This window comes from Neomonachus schauinslandi, chromosome 10, assembly GCF_002201575.2.
Source record: "Neomonachus schauinslandi chromosome 10, ASM220157v2, whole genome shotgun sequence".
Lineage (NCBI taxonomy): Eukaryota > Metazoa > Chordata > Mammalia > Carnivora > Phocidae > Neomonachus > Neomonachus schauinslandi.
The window spans coordinates 125843508-125858778 of record NC_058412.1 but is presented as its reverse complement, the minus strand read 5'-3'; the positions used below and the strand labels follow the sequence as shown (position 1 = coordinate 125858778).

The 15271-nt window shown below is 56.8% G+C and overlaps 1 protein-coding gene across 1 annotated transcript in view; it reads left to right on the top strand.

Annotated features, from left to right (window-relative positions):
* Window positions 1-15271, top strand: part of PREX1 (phosphatidylinositol-3,4,5-trisphosphate dependent Rac exchange factor 1) — a 175534-nt gene extending 160263 nt beyond the window's left edge. The window contains exons 30-40 of the mRNA XM_044919013.1: window positions 1259-1387; window positions 3305-3346; window positions 4456-4676; window positions 7276-7375; window positions 8684-8827; window positions 8926-9040; window positions 10540-10606; window positions 11655-11827; window positions 13311-13413; window positions 13683-13750; window positions 14628-15271. Of these exons, the coding sequence (XP_044774948.1) occupies window positions 1259-1387; window positions 3305-3346; window positions 4456-4676; window positions 7276-7375; window positions 8684-8827; window positions 8926-9040; window positions 10540-10606; window positions 11655-11827; window positions 13311-13413; window positions 13683-13750; window positions 14628-14670 (1205 nt within the window). The 3' untranslated portion in view covers window positions 14671-15271. The remainder of the gene's footprint in view (window positions 1-1258; window positions 1388-3304; window positions 3347-4455; window positions 4677-7275; window positions 7376-8683; window positions 8828-8925; window positions 9041-10539; window positions 10607-11654; window positions 11828-13310; window positions 13414-13682; window positions 13751-14627) is intronic.

The following is a 15271-nucleotide window of genomic DNA, read 5'->3' as shown; positions in this document are numbered from 1 at the left end:
CTACACACCCACCCACCCACCACACATCCACATGCCTACCCATCACCCACCACCCACCCACTGTCCATCCATTCATCACTCATCCACATGCCCACCTACCCACCATCCATCCATTCATCCATCCATCCATCCACCCACCCAGTCACCCACTTGTCTACATGCCCACCCACCCACCACCCATCCACTGTCCATCCATTCACCCATCCATTCACCTACTCATCCATGCACCCACTCACCTACCTACCATCCTTTCAGCCATCCATACATCTATCCATCCAGTAATTCCAAAGAACCAGCTTGTGCCAGGCCTTGTGCTGGGTGCTTGGGACCCTGAGACGGATGTGATACTGCCCCTGACCTCAAGGAGCTCTCGGTTAAGTGCAGGAGTTGCTCCTAAATAAGGGTAGGAAGTGGTGAGGCGTGGGAATGTCCCAGCTTCTCTGCCCCTCCTGCTGTCTCATGATCATCTCTCCCAGGGATGGGCCTCAACAAGCAGAAATGTCAAACTCAGAGAAACCACAAATATCTCAGAAACCTGAGACTTCATAGGAGGAAAAGAGGCCAAAGGACAGTGGCCTGGCCTTTGAATGGTCCTGCTGGGGGCCAGGTTCAAATCCGTCTCTGTCATTACCTAGCTGTGTGACTTTAGGCAAGTCTCTGTGCCAGGAATTCCCTCTCTATATAGGGAAAAGGTTATAACTCATGTGCCAGCTCAACTGGTTGTGGCTGTAAGGAGGTAGTATCTGAGAATTTTTCTGTGACTATGTCCAGACTTGGGAGGATGCAATGATTGATTTTTTTTTAAGATTTTATTTATTTTTTGAGAGAGAGAATGAGAGGCGGGAGGGTCAGAGGGAGAAGCAGATTCCCCGCTGAGCAGGGAGCCCGATGAGGGACTCGATCCCGGGACTCCAGGATCATGACCCGAGCCGATGGCAGTTGTTTAGCCAACTGAGCCACCCAGGCGCCCCGCGGTGATTGATTTGTGATGTCTGCATTGGATTGGTATAGCTGCGAGAAGCTGCAGGCTCAGACTAGAGGGAAGGAGTGCTGACATTGATTAGTGATATCTGCCATGAGTGTGGTATTATGAATCAGTAGCACACTTACCATGGATTTGCCCTCCATGGACTGGTTAATTCCCAAGAGTCCTGCCAGCATCCTTGATCTAGGATTCTGAGCTTTGGAATCTGGTAATGGGATATTGGCCTTTGTGCCATCGTTCTTCAAAGCTACCTCTGTCACTTTCCTTCCCCAGAGTTCAAACAGAAAGAAGAGGGTACAATCCGTGGCCGGAGCTTGATCCAGATCAGCATCCAGGAGGACCCCTGGAACCTCCCCAACTCCATCAAGACCCTGGTGGACAACATTCAGAGATATGTGGAAGGTGATTTGGGCAGGGAAGGATGTTTTGTGGCCTTCAGCTCTTAATGTAGAATGTAGAAAGATCAGGAATGGGTCTGTCTCCATGTCCCATGTCTGTCCATGCCTAGGGGAACAGGAAGAGCAGGTGCCCCTTTCTCAGCTGAGTGTCCTGGCCTGGGCATGGACTTGGGCCTGGTATGCACTTGACCTGGGAACTGCTGATCCTAGGTGCCTGGGGCTTCCTTGCAGTCAGAAGGCTGAGAAGGCTGAACTGGTTTCCTGCTCTGGCTCCGAAATTGTGGATTTAATTCAATTCCTTATATTTGTTATTAAGGTCACAAGCTGGGGGCCCACAGGTAGGTTTGGATGCTATCGCATTAAAAAATGTGAATCCACTGCCAGCACTTATAATCTAAGATCTCATGTAAAAATCTAGGTTTCTGGGGGTGCCTCGGGGGTTCAGTCTGTTAAGCATCTGACTCTTGGCTTTGGCTCACATCATGATCTCCGGGTCGTGAGATTGAGTCCCGCATCAGGCTCCGCACTGAGCATGGAGCCTGCTTGGGATTCCTTCTCTCCCTCTCCCCCCACACCCACTCACACGCTCGCTCTCTCAAAAAAAAAAAAAAAAATTTAGATTTCTGGCTGCTCTTGAACAGTCAGAAGATCTGGCAGATAATAGACCTGTAGTCCCACATTCATACTCGGCTAGAGAGGAGGGGCCGAAGGTGCCTTCCAGTGCCCCACACTCCCCAGCCCTCCCTGAGGCCTGGTGTCCGCTTTATGCTTTCGACGTGACCTCTCGGGTCCTTGGCAGTGTTTGAGCCCCGGCCTCCTGGGTTGGAGGGACCCTAGGGCAGCAGGAGGTGCTAGGCTTCAGGGCCATCCCCCCAGGAGGAGCAGCCTCTGAGTTGGAAGTCTGTGTTGGCCCTGAGCCATCCCGTTTTCCAAACTATAATCAGTTAAGAGTGTGGACTCTGGAGCCGGATTGCCAAATCTCAGCTCTCTCATGCTGGGCTGTGTGGTCTTGGCAAGTTCTTTGGCCTCTGTGCCTCAGTGCCTTCATGTGTAAAATGGGCTCATGGGCTACCGCGCTCCCGTGTTGTCACGGGAATTAAATATCAGTGCAGTAAAGCACTGCGTTGGGCACCTGGCACACGGGAAGCCGTCGGGAAGTGGTCTCTGTAGGTGCTGTCACTACCACGGCAGCCTGTGCCTCGGGCCTCTCCGCGACAGAAAGGCTCCCAAGAGGCTAACTCTGAAGGCCTTTCTGACTTTTCTCGTAAGCCCCCTCTGGGCCCAGGAGCGAGGATGTGAGGCCTGAGCTTTGTCCATGTGTGTGCAGGGCCGTGACTGCCTAGCATGTGCACAAGTACCCGAGGACACGCCTGAGTGTATGTCCACGTGTGTGTGTCCACGCGCGTGTGCGAGGCTCCTGGGCTCCGGCCCACAAGTTGGAGGGGCTGGTTTCAGCGTCTTTTTAATGGGCACATGGAAACAGATGCGGCTGACAGTTGAGGTTCCATCCCCTGGACGTCTGGGGTTTCTGGAATTCACCCAGTAGGCAGCGGAAAGCTTCCTTAGCATAGCGGTGTGTGCGTGTGTATGTGTGGGGGGGCTTCACCACAGGGGTTCCGAGCCCCTGGGCCATGGGGAGGGCCCGGCTCCATGGTACCTTTTTTTTTTTTTTTTTTTAAGATTCTATTTATTTATTTGAGAGAGAGAGAGCACAGAGCACAAGCTGGGGGCGCAGGGCAGAGGGAGAGGGAAGAGAAGCAGACTCCCCACTGAGCAGGGAACCCCACATGGGGCTCGATCCCAGGACCCCAAGATCACGACCTGAGCCGAAGGCAGACACTTAACCAACTGAGGTGCACCCCTCTACCACACCTCTTGCTGACTCCTCTCAGCCCATCTTTTCTCTGCCTTCTCCTTCCAGATGGGAAGAACCAGCTGCTCCTGGCCTTGCTGAAATGCACAGGTGAGGCCTTTGAAGGGGCAGTGTCTGTGATTGGCACATGCCAGTGTGTCCAGGAGAGGCCGTCCTGGCGGGGCTCTCTTGATTGCAGTCCAGGGAGACCTCTTCTGCCGGCCAAGGTCGACTTTCCCATGGTCATTGGGGCCCGCTTGGGGGGAAAGTAACATCATGGCCTCTAGCCCCTCTAAGAACTGCTTAGATCTCACTTCTTCCTCTTGTGTCCAACGGACAAGTCTCAGGGCCCTGGAGTCAGGAGCCCTGTCTCTTGCCATCTTCTGGGCCTGGGTGGATCTTGATGGGGGCACAGGATACAGGGTGAGGAGTAGGGAGGCTCCTTGCCTGTAGTGCTGTCAGCCCCAGCCTGGGACTCGCTGCCCAGCAGACAGTGGGGGAGAAGAAAGGGCTGATGGTGGGCTGGGCGGGGCGGGGGGAGGGGGTTGGAGGGGTTCTCTGTTCCTCCCTTCTTTCCAGAAGGTCTCAGCCAACGGGCAGCTAAAATAGGATCTAGGTCAAAATCGGTCACTGAAAACCAGTTGGCAGAAGCCAGTCATCAAAAATAATCTTTTCCAGAAGACCCTGTACAACTGATGGATTGAAATTGGCCAGTTCTGCAAACCATGTCTAGAGCAGGGGCAAGGAAATTGGGCGGGGGGGTGGGGGGGGGGGGGGGAAGGAAGAAGGTTGATTTCTCAGAAACAGAGAAAAATGGTAAAGTGCATTTCTTGAAACGTGGAGCTTGGTAGACATGCTTGGTGTCATTGTCCTTCTCTGTCAAGGCCGAGAAGTCCGCTAACACGTGGAGTAACAGCTGTGGGTAAGGGTTTCAGGGAAAGCCTTAGGAGAATGAGAAAGATTGTTGTTGTTGTTGTTGTTGTTTTAACTAAGGCAGATGGATCACTGAGAGAATTGAGTCTTTTGGCAAATTGGCTTGTTTTCAGAGAATTGAATTTTGCGAAGTTGGCTTTTGTTGGCTGGGATGCGTTACCTTCTGGCAGGCGGGCCCCGAGGGGTGGTCTGGTGGGAGGCTGGTTCGGGGGGGGGGGGGGGGGGGGAGCCTGCGGCCGGCACAGGAGCGCCCAGCCCAGCAGGGCCCCTCCCTGGCCTCTCCCCAGACCCCGAGCTGCAGCTGCGGAAGGACAGCATCTTCTGCCAGGTCCTGGTGGCCGCTGTGTGCACCTTCTCCGAGCAGCTCCTGGCGGCCCTCAGCTTCCGCTACAACAACAACGGCGAGTACGAGGACAGCAGTCGGGATGCCAGCCGCAAGTGGCTGGAGCAGGTGACGGCCACCGGTGTCCTTCTGCACTGCCAGTCCCTGCTGTCGCCGGCTGCCGTGGTGAGTGAGGGAGCCAGGAGGCGCCTCCCCGGGTCGTGGTACGGGAGGGCCCTTGCTCGCTCACTCGGGCTCTCACTCACCTCGTCATTCAGTCGGGATTTATTGAGCACCGACTGTATGCCACCGTTACAGGCACGGGGGATCCCGCAGTGAACAAGACAGTGTCCTTGTCGTCAGGGGCCGTGTATCCCTGTGTGTGTGTGTGGGGGGGAGGGGGCGCGGGGCAGACATAAATAAGGAAAATACACGGTATAGACCAGTGGTTCTCAGCCAGGGCAGTCTTACCTCCTAGGAGACACTTCGTGATGTCTGGAGATATTTGAGGTGGTCACAACTGAGGACAGAGGTGGATACTGCTGTCATCTGGCGTAAGGTGCTGGGGATGCTGCTTCCCCAGCAGATAATTCTCTGGCCCCAAATGTCAATAGTGCCACATTTGAGAAGCCCTCATATATAGTGGTAAAGGCTAAGGAGAGAAACAGGGAAGGGGGGAAGGTCTAAGGTGGCAGCAGTTGAAAGTTTTGATAAGGGGGCCAGTGAAGCCCTCACTGAGAAGGTGACATCTGGCTGAAGAACCGAAGGAAGGAAGGGAGGGAGGGAGGGAGCCATGAAGATATTGGGGAGGAACCTTCCAGGCAGCAAGAACAGCAGGTGCAAAGGCCCTGAGGCAGGCGCTTGCATGCAGTGTCTGAGAAACAAGGTGCCCAGTGTGGCTGGAGCAGAGTGAACCAGGAGAGAGAGGGTGGGGGAGGCGAGTCCTAAGATTTATCTGCCTCACTTTGTGCACGGTCTTGCAGGCTGTGGTGGGGACGTTGGCTGTTACTGTGGTGGTGAGCCCTGGGAGGGTTTTGAGTAAAGGAGGGAACAGGGTCTGACTTCTCCACTTACTGAATCACCCATGCTGCTGGGTGGGGATGAGAGTATAGAAGGGCAAGAGTGGATGCTGGGGGTTTGGAGAGCAGACTTTTGTAGTAGTCAGACAAATAGCATCTCAATCCTCGTAGTAGCCCTGAGGTGGGTGCTTTTCTGCCCACATTTCAAGGATGAGAACCTTGAGGCCCAGGGAGTCAGGTTTGAACGCTGCGAGTCTGACTCCGGCCCGGTAACCCCCAGGGTGCCCTGCTTTGTCTGCATCTCCTCTTTTATCTTTGACTGCCCTGTCCCTCCACTCTCAGGGCTCAGAATCGGGGTGGGTTCCTCTGCCAGCCCTGGGGAGGCAGAGCCAAGGCATCAGCCTTTGGGGGTGCTGGTCCCCCAGAAATGCAGCCTGCAGTGACACTTGCCTATGCTGTTTGCTCCTCCACCCCGCGTGCCCTTTGCTGGAACGCCCCCCCTGCCTCTGTGGCTCTGAGCCTCCCAGACACTGTCCCAGACCCCACTGAAAGCCCTCGCTGCGGGTGGTTGGGAAAGTGTGGCCATGGCGCGCCCTCTGCTGGCCAGTGTTGCAAGCGGTGTCTGCCGGGCGGCGGATCAGCGGAAAGCTCCACTGGAGGCCCGGAAAAGGCAGCTGGAACACCCAGCCCTCACTGTGTTCTTCTCAGATGAGGACGTGGGGCCTAGTGCATTAATTCATCCGCCCCCATGGTGTGCCAGCCTCTGAGCTGGGTGCTGCGGGTCTGAGGCGCACTTTCTAGCCCGGAAAGCAGCCTGAGAAGAGGGGGTGGGGGAGGGAGTGGGGATGGAAAAAAGGTGAGTTCTGCAGAAGATGGAGAAGCAGCTGAGTTTCTTCGGGTTCAGTGGTCAGAGCCAGCTTCTCTTGAGGATGGGACATTTGAGCTGAGACCTGGGTAGCCAGACAGCCGGCAGGGTGAATGGTCTGAGGAAGTGTGCTGGACAGAGGGAACAGTGTGTGCAAAGGCTCTGAGCAGAGGCCAGTGTGGCCAGAGGGGAGTAGGCTGGGCGGTTTTGGGGCATCAGGTTGGCCACGTCTGTAGGGCTTGTGACTATTCTAGGAGCAGAAGGAGGACTCAGAGGCTTTGAGGCAGGTGAGTGATAGAATTCAAATTAAGTTTTTGGAAGATAACTTGCAGTCACAGGGGAACCTAGGCCCAGTAGCCCTGCTCTCCCTGAATCTCCAGGGTTTTCCCTGTCTGTCCCTTGCTCAGGGGCAAGGGTGGCAAGAGGAGACCTGCAGAGAGGCAGGTTTGGTCCTTGTCCTGGGGTGGTGGGGAGGGTGGGAGAGACTAGTGGGTCAGGGGAAGGTTTTGGTGGCTGAGCCAGCAGGACTTGGTGATGGTCGGTATAGGGTGAGGGGAGAGAGATGCTGAGAAGTCCTTAAAGGTTTGGGGCTTGGGCACCGGGGCCAATGCTGGTGTGCTTTGCTGCAGTGGGCCTATTGGAGGAGGGTGTGTTAGGTTTGAAATGGCTAAGATGGATTGGTGCACATTAGAACAGAGATGGGTTCTGACCTTGGGAGGTACAGCATAATCCAAGAGCAAATGCGATTTCACATCCAGCCCTGGACAGCTCAGCATAGGACCTTGTGCCTGGTGGGCCCACAGCCTGGTGTGTTGACTAGAGTCGAATCACAGAATCTTGAAGTAAAATCCCCAGGTAGGGATGGCATCTGAGACTTCTCCATCCTGTCTTCCTCCTGCAGAAGGAGGAACGGACCATGCTGGAGGACATCTGGGTGACCCTGTCAGAGCTGGACAATGTCACCTTTTCCTTTAAGCAGCTGGATGAGAACTACATGGCGAGTGAGTGATTCTTACCACCCCTACCACGAGAGTTGAGAGTTGGTGTTCTGGGATGGAGGGGACTGCTCTCGGGCCACCTTGCCACCAGGCCGGCTGCCGAAGGTTAAGCTGGGATCTAGCACTTTCAAACCTCTTGCTCCCAACATGAGTCTCAAAGCTGAACCTTGGGGCACATATGGAAAAGAGGGGTTTCTTTTTGAATAAACTCAGCCATCTCCAAAAGTTCTTAGAAAGGAATAAGAGCCAATTCCCAATTCTTATTAGAATTCTACCCTAGAGATGTCTTTCTTTAGAGTGAAGACTTGTTAAGATTTCCTAAGGGTTTATACCATAATTTTCTTCCTTTCTTTCTCCCTCCCTCCCCTTCCCCCTACCCTTTTACCTGCCTGCCCACCCACCCATCCATCCATCCATTCATTCATCCATCCATCCCATCTACTTATCCATTCATTCATTCATCCATCCATATGTCCATCCATCCATCTCTCCATCCCATCTAGCCACCCATCCATCCCATCCACCCCATCCACCTATCCATCCATCCATGAACCAATTTCCACCTCCTTGGGGGTAATATCCTGTTCAGAATGCACTGACTAGAGTCTAGAGGGACAACAGGTGTCTTCTCAGGGACCGATTGGAATTGATCGACAGTGGCTGCCTATCTATAGGCAGAGTTGGGCTCAGGGGCAACTAGTGACTGGTTAGTGGTTTTTGCTGTGGGTGTAGGATGGGGTGTGCATGCCATAATTCTGCCACCCCTGCCACAAGCTCTTCCTTATGGGTGTAAATAAGCTGAGGTCCTATTCGAGGACAGCTTTGGCCAGGTAGAGGCCCTGGGCTATCAGGTGAGGTGTACAAAGAATGTGGTGAAGCTCTGAAGACACTGACAAGTCCCCAGTGGGGCAGAATCAGTGCCAGGTCTAAGAATGAAGTAGTGGAAGCTAGGACCTGTGGAAGGAGGTGAAAAGTCAGAGGCTGCTCTCCTGAGTACGGGAGGACAGGGCTGTCCGAGGCTAGCCCTGGCGGGCAGGAGGACGGGGCTGTCCGAGGCTAGCCCTGACGGGCGGGAGGGCAGGGATGGCTGACCAGTGCTCTACGGTGGGCAGACAGGGAAGTCCTGGGATGCCTCTCTGAAGGTGGGAGGCAAGCGATTCTGAGGCTACTCCTTTGAGGGGAGACAGGGAGGTCCCGGGATGCCTTTCTGGAGGTCTGAAGGCAGGTGTGAAGCTGCCCTAGTGAAGAGGGGGCAGGGCTCCCCTCGGGCCCACGTGGTGAGCCACCCTGCCCCTCCATGTCCTCCCACAGACACCAACATCTTCTACCACATTGAGGGCAGCCGGCAGGCGCTGAAGGTCGTCTTCTACCTCGACAGCTACCACTTCTCTAAGCTGCCCTCCCGCTTGGAGGGCGGAGCCAGCCTGAGGCTGCACACCGTGCTCTTCACGAAAGGTGAGCTGGGGGTTGCTGAGGGGGGCCCGCTGGGGATGGCTGCAGCCTCTGAGCACACTGGGACCCAAACACCTGCCCTCCCTCTTCTTTCTTCTTAGCTCTGGAGAATGCGGAGGGGCCGCCTCCTCCAGGCAGCCAGGCTGCGGAAGATTTGCAGCAGGAGATCAATGCCCAGTCCCTGGAGAAGGTTCAGCAGTATTACCGCAAACTCAGGTAACTGCCTGGGCTGCATGTTGGGGACAGGAGTCTGGACACTGCCATGGAAGGGCGGATATTAGCATGTGTGCGAGTGGGCCAGGCCCTCTGTGTACACTGGCTCTTCAGATCCTCCCAGCAGTCACAGTAGGCCATTCTAACCCACTTTAAAGATGAGAGAACTGAGGCCCCCAGAGCACACCCAGCTTGCCCAAGGTCACACAGATAGACTGTGGCTGAGCTGAGCTTTGAACTGGGTCTGTTCTGCTTCAAAGCAGATTTTTCCAGTTGAGAGGAGCTGCCTATTTGATTCTGCGTGGGAGTGGGAACTGGGGCAGGGGCCCTGGGATTCTTGAACCTGGGGGTAAGGGAGGAAGGGGCGGTGGTCCCCAGGGCTTTGTCCCTGCTGAGAAGAGAACCCCCCCCCCCAGAGGGAAGTGGAGAGCAGGGACCACCTCTGCCCAGAAGGAAGCTTCAGGCCCAGGGAGGCAGCTCCCACTACCACCACTCAGCCCAGCTCCTTCCTACTCCTGCCTCACCTTCTTCCCCTGTGGAAGAGGTAGGCTGAAAATCAGTTCAGGGTTTTGGGGTGTGTAAGAGCTTTACTATCTTGGGGCCTAGCTTTACCCTTTGGAAATGGGAGAATGGTGCTTTCATTAGTTTGTTCAGGGAAGATATCCAGCTGTATCATTAAAACTGGTGTCTCTCTGGATTGACTGATGCCATCAATCCGTCCTGTGCCATTTGTCGAGTATTTTAAATACTGCCTCTGAGAGCATTCATTCATCCATCCTTCCTTTATTCAGCGCACGTTAAGCGAGAGTTTTTGTGGGTCAGGCTCTGTTCTGGATGCTCTGGAGTCAGCAGTGGCCAAACAGAGCCTCTTGTTCATGGAGTGCAGATTCTAGAGCGGCAGTTGCCCTGCTTTCTCAATAAAGTTTTATTAGCACCCAGCCACGGTCACTCGTGTACGTACTGTCTGGGGCTGCTTTCGTGTTAGCGCAGCAGAGCTGACTAGCATCTTGAAGGAGACAGTCCGGTCCATTAAATATTTACTCTTCGACCCTTTACAGAAAGAATTTGGCCGAGCCCTATTTTTAGAGGGGGAGATGAGCAATAAGCCAGTAGACACAGCACTGTACCGTGTCAAGTGGTAACAAGTGCTCAGAGGAGAGATTCAGTAGGACAAGGGGATAGACAGTGGGGAGGTCGGGTGCTGATTCTGACGGCAGGCAGGGAGAGGTAGCATCCGAGGAGAGCCTGTGGGGGGCTGCCCAGGAGCCCCCTTGTCATCCCCCCTCCCTCCCGCTGGGTGACCCCTCAGGCTGTTGGAGGAATAGGGGCCCCCCCGCTGTTGGAGGAATAGGGGACCCCCACCCCCCCGCTGTTGGAGGAATAGGGGGCTGTGGACAGGGGGAGCAGGGCAAGGTGCCCTCAGGGAGAGTCATTGGAGGAGCAGAGGGGCAGCGGCTGCAGTGGGGTGGCGGCCCCACCCTCACCCCATCTTTCTCTCTCAGGGCATTTTACCTGGAACGGTCTAACCTGCCCACGGACGCCAGCACCACGGCAGTGAAGATAGACCAGGTGTGCCCCGCCTTCCCTCACCCCGCCGCGGAGCTTGGGCAGAGCTGGGGGCTGTTGGGGTCAAGATGCAGCAGACGGGGCTCGGGGTCCCACTGCAGCCAGAATCCTGGCAAAGGAGCCCCTGAGGCCTCTGGAGTCCCTCCTCCAGGAATATCCTTCCTGGGAGAACTCCTTCCCCATTTGAGGAATTCCAGCTTCTTCCCCACCAGCTTCAGAATTCCTGCGATGGCTTTGTCCCTGCTGGCGCCTTCCTGCTCCCCCTCGTTTACCCACGCGTGTCTCTGAAGCAGGCCCACACCAGATGTGGCCACGTGGCGTTCTTTTTGTTTGATTGGAATTTGTTGCCAACGTTTGAAAATCAAAAGCTTTCCAATGGACTGGAGGCTTCTCACTTTTCTGGAGAAGCGGAGGGATCTGGCTGTCCAGGGCCCACGTCCCCACGTGGCACCCTTGGCTTTCCAGGGGTGTGTGCTCCAGGCCTTCACCGCCTGCCCAGGCTCAGGCAGGCCTCGAATTTGACCATGCTTTGGGGGTACCGGCCTTGGGGCTGGAGGCTGGAGGCTGGGGGCTCCCAGAGAAGGGGTGGGCACAGCCCTCCGGGGGTCTGTAGTGTGGCTGGCAGAATGGTAAGATGACACAGAAGGAATTGGCAGACTACCATTTAATGCCTGCACAGGGGACTGAGAAAAGCTGGAGGCACCGGGGGCGGGGTGGGGTGGGGTGGGGGGAGGTGCTCTTCCCAGGAAGGTACTGTTTGGAGAGGACAGGAGGGGGCACTTCTCTCAGACTTAGCTGGGGGCACACCTGGCGCAGGTGGAAGGTCAGGCCTGAAATACAGCGTAAACCCCGAACACCAGTTTGCGGGCCAGTGGGGAGCCGCAGATGGTCCCTGAGCGGGGGTCAGGGAAGGTTAACTGGGTGGTAACCGCGGGAGGGGTGAGCCGGGGGGACAGCTGCAGTAACAGCTGGACGGGAGGGAGCCAATGGGGAGGAAGGCCGGGTGGGGGCCTCCTGCAAACGTCCCGGTGTGTGTGTGTGCACCTTGCAGCTGATACGCCCCATCAACGCCCTGGACGAGCTCTGTCGCCTCATGAAGTCCTTCGTCCACCCCAAAGCTGGCGCCAGTGGGAGCTTGGGCGCCGGCCTCATCCCCGTCTCCTCCGAGCTCTGCTACCGCTTGGGCGCTTGCCAGATGGCCCTGTGTGGCACGGGTATGCAGAGGTGAGCTGCCGTGACGTCAGGGCAGGAGGCGGCTGGACGGGCTCCGGGAGGTTTGCGGGCCCAGGACGAGGAGGCAGGGGCCGGGGTTGAGTCCCGGTTCTGCCACCGCCTGTGGAGCCCAGTCACGGCCTCGGCCCTCTCTCGGCCTCCGTTTGGGAAGTGGGGCTGCAGGAGTGGGGGTCCCCGGAGGCCCGTGGAACTCTCTGGCTCCCTGACTCTGGGGTTGGTGTGAATGAGAGTCTGCAGTGTGGTTCTGCTTGACTGGCCGCCGTGAGCTCGCCCCTCTCCACTGGGGCAGAACTGGTCTCCGTGCCCCACTGGATGCCCTCCTCCTCTCCGCCCTTTGTCCCCGCTGTTTGTCCCAGGGGCGGGGGGTAGAAGTCACCTTCTCCGACTGGCCTCCCCTGACTTCCCTATTTAGAACTGCACCCTCTCCGCGCCACCGATGGCCCCACCGTCACCCCACATACAAGGCACTTGGCTCGTGTGTTCGTTTATTCCTGGTCACCCCCAGCATCGGCCAGCTCTGTGAGCGCAGGGACTTGTTTTCTTTCTCTGCCCTACCCTGGCACTGAACAGCGCCTGGCACACAGCAGGTGCTCAATTAATGCTTGTTGAGAATGCTTACTGTGCACGAGGCCCCATTGTTAAGGGATTGACTCATCTCCTCTTTATAGCTAGCCAGTGTGTGTGGCCTTTTCCAGGCGCTTCTATGCAAGGCCATTTTGCCCCCCAGGGGACCCTTGGCAATGTCTGGAGACATTTTTGATGGTCACAGTGAGGAGAGGAGGGTCCTGTTGGCATCTCGTGGTGAGAGGCCAGGGATGCTGCTCAACATCCTACCAAGCACAGGACAGGCCCCCCGCCCTCCCCCCTGCCCCAGTCAATAGTGCCCTGGGAATGGTCTACCCCAGTCTCACGGTTAAGGAGACCAAGCCCTGTGGAGGGCCGCTGACCTGCTGAGGGTCACAGAGTGATTCTTTGGCTGAGGCTTGAATCCAAGAGGTCTGGCTGCAGAGCCCATGTTCTAGAATTGTTCAGAACAGGTGGGAGGGATGACTAGATGTGTCCGTGTCAAGCCCTATTGACAAGTTGTGAGGCATTAGGGGAGTCACTTCATTTATTCCTTCAACAAAAATACCAAGCACCTCTTCCGAGCTGGCCCACTGGGAATATCAGAAGAAAACAGGTGAAGGAAAGCTCCTGGTGCATGGTGCTGACGTATCGGGGTGCCCAGAGTAAAGCAGTAAAATGCCTACTGGGTGCAGGAGTGCTGGCTGCCAGGAGGAAGGCTGGGCAGGGGTGGGGGGTGGACAGGAGGGAAAGGGGGTAGTGGGGGGGGCTCTCAGGGAGAAGGCCTGAGGGGGAGGGAGTGTGTCCAGCAGTTATCTGAGGGCGGAAGGGGCCGTTCTCGGGGTGGGGGGAGAGGGCAGGCCATGAGGCCCGCCCCGCAGCGACGGTCCCTCCCGCCCCTCCCCTGTAGGACCACCCTGAGTGTCTCCCTGGAGCAGGCGGCCATCTTGGCTCGGAGCCACGGGCTGCTGCCCAAGTGCATCATGCAGGCCACGGACATCATGCGGAAGCAGGTGAGGCGGCCCCATCCGCCGGGGCCTCTCCAGGGCCTTGTGGGCTGAGGGCATGGTGGGTTCTCAGTCAGGGTGGGATGAAGGGCTGTGTGGATGGTCTGGGTGTCACCAGCCCCAGGTTAGGACCTTCTCCCCACCTGGTGGGGCCCCGGATTTCAGCTTCTGGGGCCTCTGGTTATTGCCCTCACCCCACCCACCTGCACCCACACACTTCCTCCCTGAACTCGGGGCAGAGGCAGGTCCTGGGCCTCATGGTTCTTTCTTCCCAGGGCCCCAGGGTGGAGATTCTGGCGAAAAACCTCCGAGTCAAGGATCAGATGCCCCAGGGTGCACCGCGGTGAGTGGTTGCTCCCCCCCCACCCCACGCCCCAGAAGGCCAGGACCTGGGCTGGGCATGAAACTCCCGGCCTCACGCCAGGCAGGCCCCCCCCCCCTCTGGTGTTCCGATGGGGCTTCATGTCTCATTTATGGGGACCCACTTTGGGGAGTGACGAATATCACTCCAGGCACTGTTCTTACTTCTTTACCAAACAACCACCCTGTGAGCATTCTCTCTAGGTGGCCGGTGGGGACACTGAGGCACAGAGAGGTTAAGTATCTTGTTCCAGGTCGTACAACTAGTAGATGGCAGAGGTGGGATTCTGGGGGCCCAGGGGCCGAGCTCCCGATGGCTGCGCTGCCTTACTTCTCTGTCCTGCCCCTGTCCCCGCGGCAGCCTCCTGGCTGGTCCCCCTGCTATCCTCCTCCCCACAGCAGAGCTGTCAAGTCTCTCTTGCTTGAGACCCATGTAGCGGCTCCTTCTTCCTGGCAGATGAAGCTCAGAATCTTGCCACTGCAGACGTTATGGAAACCGGGGCTGTTCGTGGGGTGCTGGAGAGGTTCCCAAGATCTGTTAAGTGGAAAAAAACTCCAGGGGCTGAGCGCTGAGTCTGGTCTGCCATTAAGTGTGGAAGAATGCAGCCCCCCACAATATACACATACACCCCCACACACGTATCTTAACAGCCAACACGCATGTGCAGATGCATCTATATTCGTAAACCCACTGCCAGTCTGGAGGGGGCCAGACAGCTGGGGGAAAGTGTGTGCAGCCTGGATGTGTTTCACCGTGCATCTTCTTATACCTATTGAGTTTTGTTTTCTGGGCAGGGATTATGTGTTCAGAAAAATGGCCTGCCTGGCTGTTCCTCATGCTCTTCACCTCTGTCCGCCAGGCTCTACCGCCTCTGCCAGCCGCCAGTGGACGGAGACCTCTGAACGTGGAGATACAGCTGCCCGGTGCTCGGCGGCATCCTCTGGAGCTGGGGTTTGGGAGGGCACGGGGGCCATGCTGGCCTTCTCCAGAGCTGGCCAAGGCTCCTTCCTGCTCTGGAACCTGCCAGCCTTTTCCATTCCCTCCTGTGAAGACAAAGCGGTGCCCCCACGCCCGGAGGGGCTGGCCGATTGGCCCTGGGCCGACCCATTCTCCACACTTTGGCCAGAAGCCTGAGGGGTGCTGGGGACCCACAGAGCTAGCTGATGGGTGCAGCCAGGACCTGGGCTCCTGCCCACAAGTCCCCGGGATACAGGGGAGAAGTCACGGGCGCTGGAGCTGGAGGTCTGCAGACCCAGCTGCCTCAGGATGGCTCAACCTGCACTTTTGAAACCTCTGGTTTCCTTCTAAGTCCACATTCCAGGCGACACACGTGTCTCCTCCTCCTCCTCACCTTAGCTTCCAGTTCACCCCTAACCCTGTACTAACCTGCTCGGTGGACTCGGAAAAACCGGGCCTTTGCCAGGAAAGACAGAGGGACAGGGCACACCACCTGTCACCAAGAGGAAACTCGAAAGCCACACCAGCTTCCGACATGACTGCCAT